Genomic DNA, 11,124 nt, shown 5'->3' with positions numbered 1-11,124 from the left:
TATTATACCTGTTTATTCCTCGACTTCTTTGGGCGAATTATCGTAGGTGCCACTACTAGGCAATGGCTCTCGGATTCGATTCCTAGGTGGAGCAAAGTATGGAGCTGTAGAAGCCCTGACATGTTGCCGGGTGCTGGCTCAAAGAGCAGGAATAATAGTAATGGAGTGGTTTTTAATCAGTAAGAGTCAGACACTTCCTCTCGCCTCACCCAAGGCGGGAGAAGTCATTTTATGATCCCCCCCCCCCCCTGCCCGCCCTCAGATGGAGCAAAGTATTGTTTAATTATTTATACTATACTATACTAGTATTATAAAGCTAAAGAGTTTGTTTGTTGTTTGTTTGAACGCGCTAATCTCCGGAACGACTGGTCCGATTTGAATAATTCTTTTTTTGTTGGGTAGTGCATTTATCGAGGAAGGCTATAGGCTATAAAACATTACGTTATGACCAATAGGAGCCAAGCAGAGCGGGTGAAACCGCGCGGAAGTAGCTAGTAACAAATAAAACACAACAGCATCGAATCATAATATTTTATTTCTTATTTAAATCTATAAATAAATTAGTGATAGAAAATTAAAGAAATAGAAAGTAATTTGAAACGGAAAATAATAAGTAACATTAATTTGGCTTTAAGCTAATTTGTGGCACACATTCTTTTACTTACCCCATCTAGAGAGATGGGATGAAGTTAAATCAACGGTCATGCTCATTCTCTGAAAGTAAGATATATTTACAGCGTCCTCATAAATAGAAAGAAATAAATATTACAGGAACCTAAAGTAACATAATACAAATTATTTCAGACATCTTTCAAGCGTTCCTGGGTGAATATAATACAAAACGAAACTAACAAATCAGATAAATTCCTCAATAAAAAGCAACACTTAAGTTCAAACATTTTTTTGACAATTTTTCGTACACAAATAACACTTTTTAATCCACAGATCGAAACTAGAAATTCATACTCATCAAGTCATCAGGCACTCTTCCATTCTAGGACAACAAGGCAACCTAACACTTAATAAATAGTAGCTAATTACATACATAAACACATTCACAAAATATAGACATCGATAGACACAAACTAACTAACATTAACTTAATTATTTAACTATAATATAACACAACTCAATATTTATTGCCAAATGTACAGAAAATTATAACTGCGCAAAAAAAGGATTTTGTTTTGTTTAGAATTGTCTTTCATTAAACTAAATGACTACATAGTATAATAAATAAAACAAAGTCGCTTTTTCTGTCCCTATTTCCCTTTGTATGCTTAAACCTTTAAAACTGCACAACGGATTGCGATGCGGTTTTTAATAGATAGAGTGATTCAAGAGGAAGGTTTATATGTATAATACATGCATAATATATCATCATTGCACCCATGCGAAGCTGGGGCGAGTCGCTAGTATTAAATAATACAAAAATAAATTATTATGCCAATAACAGATCCACGAAACAATAACAAGCTCTTTTTGAATTCTAATAAATAACTTTTTAAATCACTCAAATTTACTTATGTCGTAAATACGTGAGTAAAACATAATAATTAATTTAGTATGTTTCATGAAAGTTATAATATAAACAATGTACGTAAGTACATGTTTATACGGACAAGATTAGTTCGCTTAATTTATCTCAAGTTGTTTAACGGTCCGTACCTAATTCAGTTCTTTTCTTCATTGTTAAAAATATTGGCATCCGCTAGCTTAGGACATACGTGCGAAAGGACCTTTTTTAGGTATAAATAGGTATAGACCAGCAAAATACATCAAGCGTAACTATTGAATTCTTAAAAAATCTAAATATTATTACAGTTACAAAATTAAAAGAAAAATTGTGCCAAAAATCTCCTAGACAATACTTAGACATCACATTTAGACGTAACATTTCTTAATTCTTTAATATATGTACTAAGTACTTTATATTCATATCAAATACAAACATTCTGAGATAACTTCTTGCTGAAGACACCTTCTCCATACCCTGGTTTTGAGGAGTTTCAACCATGGAGAACCAACAATTCAAAAACATTTGGGTTCGATTCCAGTCAAACCAGATTGGCAGAATATTGATATTCCAGCCATCACAATGTCAATCCAGTCGCTTTAAGCGTGTTATTTCTGATCCTGTTTTATGTGAGGGTAGTTTTAATAAAGCGCAGTGCGCAGGCGCGCTCGACAGAACAGCAGAAACGCCAGTAATGCCGCGAGCGCCGCACCGGCTAGTAGTGTTGTTTCGTCGCGTCGTGAACCGCCAGCTCGTTCTACTACTGTGCTCTGAAATAGGAAAATGTCATAAGTATATTTTTTGTGCATATAATTGCAACAGAAAACTATTTTTTAACCTTTTTTTGCCATATGTAATAAATTAGTATGACTATCGTATCATTTCGTCACGCCTTTTTTTACAATGCCAGACTCCGTGCTGCTACTGAAACATCTTCGATAAACCGAAAAATGCCCAGCAATACTTTGCACGAAACGGGAATCGAACCAGGCACCTCTTGCCTGGCAGTCGCTCTTTAGTATGAGTTTTCTTTTTCAACTTTCATCAATCTCATACAAAGATAGGCAACATGTTCTATTGTAGAAGTAATTAAAGAAAGATTACAAAACTATTTCACAATCTTTCTTACCCATCCTCCATGTTTGATGGCCCACGGTGTGGCGCACTGTGCCACGTGCTTGGCTGCCCAGTCGACTGCTCTGCACCATCCCCCGACCCTCACGGCTCGAGCACATACTTCACAAAGAAACGCTAGAACTACTAAAGCTCTTTGTTCTGTGTGGACACAGGCCTGGAAAGGTAAAGAGGAATATGATAAACGCTAGAGTGTTTTGTCTAAAAATTACGTAGTTTTAACGAACGTAATTTTTAGAATGTTTTCACAAGCATAAATGGTTTAACCATGGTTTAATGGTTTGTTAGTGGACCACCACGACATACATCGTAGTGGTCCGGAGGTCTAAGACGCCCGCTTCTCATGCATGAGAGTGCGGGTTTGAAACATGCTAACAGCAAGTACCAATATAACTTTTTCAGATTTATAATATGTATTGTCTAAGAGTATTTTTATCGAATATGTGGCAAACGAACAGACGAGTCACATGATCAGTGCGAAAAGATCAGCAGCTGGTCAGCTTATCACTTATAGGCTGTTGATGATGATGATGATGAAATGGTTTAAAATTCTCCCAAGAGTTAACAACAAAACTATATTTAACTACATGTTATACACAGTCACACCAGGTATTTTATCTTCCTTCGTCCCCACCTGACACAACTCCTGCATGATGTCTTCAAACTCGACCTCGTCAAGGCACAGCAGGGATATGTGTTCCGCCTCAGCTGCCAGTCGGGCTCGAGCCTTCGTCTCCCGGAACCTTCGAGCCGCGCGCTCCAAAGACCTCCAGTCGCGCCAGTACATCCACCATCCTCTGGAATAGAGATGAGACATAACTAGTACAGCTTCTCACGTCAACTCGAATGACTTGACTATGGGTTGAATACTATGATGTAGAATAGCTTTCTTCTCTACACGGCGCAGAAGTAAGGACTGAATTTTAACAAATCATGTATTAGGCAAAATTAGTAGTTAAGACAGATGAGCTACTTCGAAACATCGACCTTAGTTATATATTTTTTAAAACGTTGCCTCACATTTGGATTTTATCCTGTGTCGTGGGTGCGTTTACAAACATTCAAGTTCACATGCACATGACACCCAGACCCGAAACAACAATTTGTGGATCACACGAAGAATTACTCCGTGCGATAATCGACCCCACTGCACGTTGCACAGCAGCTGGGTACCTAGCCACTGCGCCAACCTTGCAGCCAAAACAGATATGCGACATGACTAAAAAAATTAAATCCAGACTTCATATTTAACAGTCTCTCTTTAATAACCTGAACGTAGCAACTCTACAATGAAAAAAACCCAAAATCACGGACCTTTGATCAGGTTTAGCTGGTGCCACATAGCAGGGCGGTGGCCTCAGGTGCTCCAGCCTCAAATGCTGCAGCAGTAAGGCCCTGAACAGCCTGACTCCTCTCTCTTCCTCTTCTCCTTGCAGCTCAGGTCCGCGCCAGTGACCCTGGCACTCGTCCCGTCGTTCCTCATCCAGGGAGACTTGGCGCAGGAGTGGAGCTCGTGGTGTGTCGTAGTCTTCTAGGCCTTGGACACTGCATGCTGCAAAATAAATAATATAAAGCTCTAATAAAGCTCTAAAGTATACGTCTTTTTTTGAGGGGGAAAATCATCCAATGACTCCTCTCGCCTTGGGCGAGGCGAGAGGGAGTGTCAGACTCTGACTGACTAAAAACCACCCCGTTCCTACTCCTGCTTTTTGAACCGGAGCCCCGGTAAACCCGCTAGGTAGTCCGCAGCTCCGGATCAGTAAGTATGCGTCTAACCGCCGCACTCAGAGTAATTTTATGCTTAACCCAGTCCTTAGTAATTGTTTTCGGAACAAAATCGTTACTAAGGAATAGTTTAAGTAATCATTAAATATCTCTAAGTACGGTAGTATGAGAGTGAGGAGGCAAGAAAATACATTTATATTCCTCTCAGGTATTCAACCATAACGTTTTCAGAATTTTAAATTTCATAACAACACTGTTTTCACATTAATTTAATAGAAAATAAAGGTTAAAATGGAATGTATAAACTGAATTCTAAACTCTTTCACTAAATAAATTGTGAAGATTTTCTTGAAATACTGAGTCTGTGGGTACTTTTTCCTCGTGTTTCATGAAATTGAATTAAATGAATTTATTTCATATCAATGAGAAATTCCCTTTTTCATATATAACGAGTATAAGTCAGAACTCATATGAACACCTATGAGTTCCGATGTGACTTGTGCCTTGAAATTAGTAGAGCTTTTCTCGAATAGTTCACGAGAGTAATCCGTCATTATCCCAATTCTGTCCACTACTGGCCACCCATGCATTTGTAAACCGTTAGTAAAATAACAGATCATGTAGTATAACAACCCTATATAAAAGTGTCACCTTGACACGGTAACCGTTTAAATAAAACTATGTACAGTAAGTACATAACCACTCGTGTTAATTAAAGCACTTTGTAGTACAATCAAGATAATGGTTTTTACCACCTCGCCACATACACGCACACTTTACAACATGCTACTGAGTAAAGCATTTTGTGTAAATATTCCTTTATATTTAGTTTATTTTTTACTTAATTCTGTGATTTTGTTAAATAAAGAGAGATTGACGAGCTTATAGTGCTTATTTTATTTTGTGAGGGGAGAAATCATCAAATGACTTTTCCCGCCATGGGCGAGGGAAGAGTCAAACTCTTTACTACATAGTAAATAAAACAAAGTCGCTATGTCCTTTTGTATGCTTAAATCTTTAAAACTACGCAACAGATTTTGATGCGATATTTTTTTAATAGATAGAATGATTCTGATAGTGAGTGATGAAGAGGAAGGTAGGTATATGTATAATATGTGCATAATACATCACCATTGCACCCACGCGAAGCGGTGCGAGTCGCTTGTATTGACTAAACACCCCCGTTCCTACTCCTGCTTTTCGAGCCGAAGCCCCAGTAAACCCTTTAAGTAGACCGCAGCTCCGGAGGTATTTTTATATTAATACGAAAACGGGTCACTCATCCCATGTGATTATAATCTAGAATCTTCTCCGAATCGTTTTATTATCTGTAATATGTCATCATTATCCTCGACTGGCCCCAATCAAAAAGTTGTAAATTCATTTGCTTCATTAAAAACAATTTCAAACTCTCGCAAAATGATCTTTTCGTTCATTAAAGATTGAGCTTGGTTAAAATTTTTCGTCTAGCTGATGACGTGATTCTGGCTGCTTATAAAAATGGTATTGTTTTTGTGCGATAATTATGATTAGGTAGCCTACTTAAGGTTATTAATTAATTAATTTCAACTTAAGTAGTCTGTCAACTGGTAAGTTAGTCAGGTGGTCGCAATTATGTTTTTTTATTTATGTTTTTTCTTACTAAAACCCATGTTTTTGACGTTTTCGAGGAATTTCTAATACTTTCTTTCATATAAATAAAATAATTGTATTAACTGAAATTGAAATTAAGATATTTACTTTATCTAGAGACAATATCGTCCAGTGCCGTTTCAATCAAAATTACTTATATAACTTACCGCTATACCGAGTTAATTAATGGTTGGTTAAACCAGTCATTAGCAATTGTTTTCGAAACAATAATTGTTACTAAGGACCACTTTAAGTAATCATTAAATATCTCTGAATGCGGCAGTATATGATAAAACACTAAAGACACGTTTTCCCCTTTTCTAGATATATAAAATGCTAATGGCATTCATAGCAGTTCTCGACAACAACACCTCAAGTGGGTCACTCGTTATGGACAGACAAACAACAGACTCTGTGTTCTTATACGACGTTGCTTATAGTTAGCTATCTAGGAATAATTAATGACAGAATAAGATATAGGTAGTTATTATAACGATAGAGGGTTAATGTCATGTGATAATGTTCAAATATTTTTATAATAACTATCGTGAGACATACTAAATTAACTAAAAAATCACGGTTTACTCACGTAAATTATTAGCGTCGTCACGCACGCTGCTTGTGATGAAGAGTCCCTCTGTGACTCGAAACAAGTAGAGCTTTTCTGCATTAATTAATTCACGTAACTAAACCGTGATTTTTTAGTTAATGTTCAAATATTTGGACGACAAATTTAACTCCATAAAACTAATGTCAAACAAATCAAAATCTTATTTCAAAGATTTTGTATTGAAAACGGTTTTTCATTTACTAAAGTAAAAACTTACAATAAAATAAATATTAGCACAACTTCGCGTTTCTCACGCTTTCAAGATTTATTTTTTAATAAATAACATTGGTATCTACGAGCCGACACAGCCCCAGCGAGTCTCGTGATGTCTCAGAATCAATAAATGCTAACTTTTACGAATTGTACCTAATGTAGGGGAAAATTAGATTTTCGTAGTCTACATAAAGGCTGACATTTTCTCGATGCTTAGTTATTCTTCAATTTAAGAAGGAAACAAGATAAATATGTGTAAAAGTAAAAAAACCGATTTGTAAATGTCATGTTCAAGTAATTGTTGACAGATTTAGATTATTATATCGTGTATCGATACGCCTTTTATCCCCGATGGGTAGGCAGAAGTAGACATTACGGCATGTAATACCACTGTACAATCTACACCCACCTTTCACCATTCACATGTTATAAGTCCCATGTAATAGGGGGTGGACCTCTTGCCACATACTGGGCGCAATTCCAGACTACGTGCTAACTATTGAGAAAAAAGCCCAGGAATACTTTGCCCGACCCGGGCAAAATCCCTCGACCAAAGAGGCAGTAATTTAGATTATTATAACAAAAAATAATACTACTTAGTCTACTTACCCCTTAAAAACGATGATTGTGAACGATGCATTATTACTTTTATACTGCAAAGAAAACAAAAATAATTTAGAAAATGTTGAACCAAAGCAATCACCTAATCTTAAAGGAATACTGTCATGCAACCACTTATCAATCTTAACATTAAGTGTGGGAGAGCTATGCTTCGGCACGAATGGGTCGGCTCGACCGGAGTGATACCACGGCCTCACAGAAAACCGACGTGAAACAACGCTTGCGTTGTTTCGTTGTGTGAGTGAGGTTACCAGAGGCCCAATCCCCGATTCCCCAACAACCCTTAAATTCCTAACCCACAAAAGGCCGGCAACGCACTTGTAACGCCTCTGGTTTTTCAAGTGTCCATGGGCGGTGGCAATTGCTTACCATTAGGTGATCCGTCTGCTCGTTTACCGGCTTATACCATAAAAAAGACAATGTAAATATTCAGAAAGGAAGTAAGTTAAAGAGTTTGTTTGTTTGTACGCTCTAATGGAAACACTGTCGTATTCAAATGAATGAGCTTGCATACGTTTACCCCAGTTCTTGATGAAGATTGTAGACTATTCATCATCACGATGCGACACTTTTAGAGAAGAACACGAATGTAAAGTAGAGGGAAACGATTTCTTTTAATTTCCAAAGAGGTAGGTAAATGCATATAAATTAAACCCTAAATTCTGCCAGCGGCATTGCCCGCGTTTTCGTAGGATAAAAAGTATCCTATCACCTAAGTCAGTTCATAACCTGTCTGTATACGAAATTTCAGCAAAATCTGTTCAGTAGTTTCAGTGCAATTAACAGACAAACATCCAAACAAACAAACTTCACATTTATAATAGAGTGATAACACCCACTTTTCACTAGTTATGTTATGAGTCCCATGTGATAGGGGGTGAACCTGTTGGCATTACATTACACAGTACATAGGATACCAATATAAACGCCGCGTTATTTACAGTTTTCAAAAAAATAATTACTCTACAGACTCTACATCGTATCAGTCACAAGACATCCACCGCTGAACATAGACCACCACCAATTAAGTACTTCTAGACCAACTAGTTATAATATTCAGTAATAATAATATATTTGTGGCAAAATAACAGGAAGCCCAGGGCTCGGAATACTAAGTAAGCACATTTGTTAATCTTTCACTTCACGGATAATTACATTTTACACTAATAGGATTAGCCTGCCCTATTTTACGCAAAACTGTAGCCTGGAGCGACGTTAGTTAACTCAAGTTAACTGAACTGTAATATTATCTATTTGTTTAATTAATTCTGTTTAACTTGGATAATTTTGTTTTAAGTGGGGAAAATCATCCAGTGACTCTCCCGCCTTTGGTGAGGTAAGAGGGAGTGTCAGACTCTAAAAACCAACCCGTTCCTACTGCTTATTTTTTGAGAGGGGAAAATCACCAGTGCCTTCTCCCGCCCGTGAGAGGGAATTCAGACTCCAAACTAACCACCCCGTTTCTACTCCTGTTTTTCGAGTCAGAGGCCCGGTAAACTTGCTAAGTCCGCAGCTCCTAATAGTGTTTTTATAGATATATACTGTTTAATATGCTGCTCCATTTGTATCTGATTAGCTGTCGGTTTGCCTAACTACAATATATTTCATCCGTTTCTTGTGGAAGATATTATGTCGAATTATTCTTCAATAACAAACTTAAAAGGATCGATATTAAAGATGTACTAATATGATGATAACTTTAGTTTGTTATCTACTTCTAATATAGCTTCTAGGAAGAAGCCTTGATAATATTTACACAGCTTAAAATAGTTATATACGGCACATAACAAATAAAAAAGTTATAAGACAGGCATATAAATAGCGTTCCTTCTAGACCAAATTCATTAAATATTAATCTGTCTCGACGGCATAATAACAACTGTATTGAAAGCTTGTATAAACATTCTTAAGCCAGGACAAACCTATTTTCAATATTAAACGCTACACAAAACAAGAAAGGACATAAAAAATGAAAGAAAAACAACAAAAACCTCATTCCCCTAACCTCTTTAAACAATACACGGGCGCGTAGCAACAGCTCTCGTTTTCAAAAAAGGAACACAAATTCCGCGGCAAATTATCAGCGCGGCCATCTTTTTTATCGACACAGATAATTAAAAACATACCTGGCGTCACTTTGAGAGTCTGGTAATCCATTTTTATTATTCCAAAACTGTCCAGAATCCACCAGCGTGTCTTTCCAGGAATGTCTTCGTACTGACAGTGAGTTAAACAGTAGCGACCTTGCAGTACGGGTCATGACCCTGACATACATTTGTACGCATGCGCGAGGACTGGGGTTGGTCGTAAGGGACATATTTCCAGGTATTTACTCGATTCTAGTACTACGTATGATTTTCCGTATCAGATTAATGGTTTACGATAAAAAGTCATGTTTTGTAAACAATTTTATTGGAAAACAGGGAAATTTTTAACTTTTACTTTCCAGTTTGTAGCAAAATTATGCAACGTAAAGATGGCACTACTTGTTCGAACTGTTCCGAAAGTTCTAATGCCTTAAACTTTCCAATTGTGCTCGTTCCTTTATGTATACTCGTTTAATCGTTTTAACAGTGATTATCACTTTTCCATGTTATTCTAATATATTTTTCCAAACATTTCTAAGGTAGATAGACTAATTTTTATTGTAATGTAGATTCTCTGTCTTTTAAAATATTAGACACGTATTTAAACTTTGATTCGTTTTATCTAAGTATTATTACCTTATTATGACAAAATAGAAAAAAAATGCTGTGAATTTTTTTCATTACCTAACTGATAGATTAAATAGATTTTTAATTGTCATAACCCGTCATCATCCCTATTCTACAACATTTTTCCAAACCAATTCTATTTCGTTTTTGATACAAATTAGTTGTGTTGATTCTAGTTCACAACCAACGTTTAATATTTCAGTGAAAAAGCGGCTTAATGTTCCATTAGTAGCTGTGGTTGACTGCTAATGGACAGTGGAGACAGCATAGACTTTTATACATTTATCTATTCTATACATATAATAAAATCAAAAAGTGCTTCTGTACATTGAAAATAAAAATAAAAAAAATAGCGGGGTTATTGTTATGTCGATGTCGAACCCAAAAATTGTAATTAACTTTTTTTTTGTCTGTTTGTCTAGTTGTTTGTCTGTTTGTCTGTTTATCTGTTTGTCTGTTTGTCTGTTCGTCTGTGCGCGCTATCTAAAACGGCTGATCCGAGTTCGGTTTTCACGAATATATTGTGGGATTTAAATTTATTTATGTTTGTTTCATGAATCGGTTCATAAATAAAAAAGTTATGTCATTAAAGAATGTCGAAATTCTATGCTTATACCATTAAATCCAACTATTTGAATATTTGAAATTTGGTACAGATATAGTTTAGAACCTTAGAAAGGACATAGATATATTTTTATTTCAAAAATCAAAAAATAAAAATAAGAAATAAATTATTTATAAATAATTCTATGTCGATCGTTACACCTTCGGTTCATTTATTGTTTTAATTTATCGAAAAAACGTAAATAAATAGTAAAAAGGTATGAAAAAAATAATTCAATAAATAAAACATTTAGTACAAAGAAAATGCTCTAACGGAGTATAGATAATTCAGCGATCGTTACACGACTTCTTTCATTTATCGTTTTAATTCATCGAAAAAAGTAAATAAATAGTAA

General features: G+C 36.0%; 1 protein-coding gene across 1 annotated transcript; it reads right to left on the bottom strand.

Moving 5' to 3' along the window:
- Positions 1-517: 517 nt before the first annotated feature.
- On the bottom strand, positions 518-9,726 carry LOC118266054 (uncharacterized). The gene is made up of 6 exons (XM_035579403.2): positions 9,578-9,726; positions 7,440-7,483; positions 3,965-4,202; positions 3,285-3,447; positions 2,646-2,807; positions 518-2,286 (listed from the first exon to the last, which is right to left on the bottom strand). Exons 1-6 carry the CDS (start codon positions 9,724-9,726, stop codon positions 2,158-2,160), a joined length of 885 nt encoding a protein of 294 aa, XP_035435296.2. The 3' UTR covers positions 518-2,157.
- Between the last annotated feature and the right edge of the window lie 1,398 nt (positions 9,727-11,124).

The sequence above is a fragment of the Spodoptera frugiperda genome, chromosome 7, assembly GCF_023101765.2.
Source record: "Spodoptera frugiperda isolate SF20-4 chromosome 7, AGI-APGP_CSIRO_Sfru_2.0, whole genome shotgun sequence".
NCBI classification, from domain to species: Eukaryota; Metazoa; Arthropoda; class Insecta; order Lepidoptera; family Noctuidae; genus Spodoptera; species Spodoptera frugiperda.
This window is presented reverse-complemented; position numbering and strand designations above follow the sequence as displayed.

Excerpts from the sequence above, each read along its gene's own strand:
- LOC118266054 (XM_035579403.2), bottom strand. The coding sequence starts at position 9,726 with ATGTATGTCAGGGTCATGACCCGTACTGCAAGGTCGCTACTGTTTAAC. Across the intron at positions 7,484-9,577 it reads GACTCTCAAAGTGACGCCAG|TATAAAAGTAATAATGCATC; the intron begins GTATGTTTTTAA and ends TTTTCTTTGCAG. Across the intron at positions 4,203-7,439 it reads ACAATCATCGTTTTTAAGGG|CATGCAGTGTCCAAGGCCTA; the intron begins GTAAGTAGACTA and ends TTTATTTTGCAG.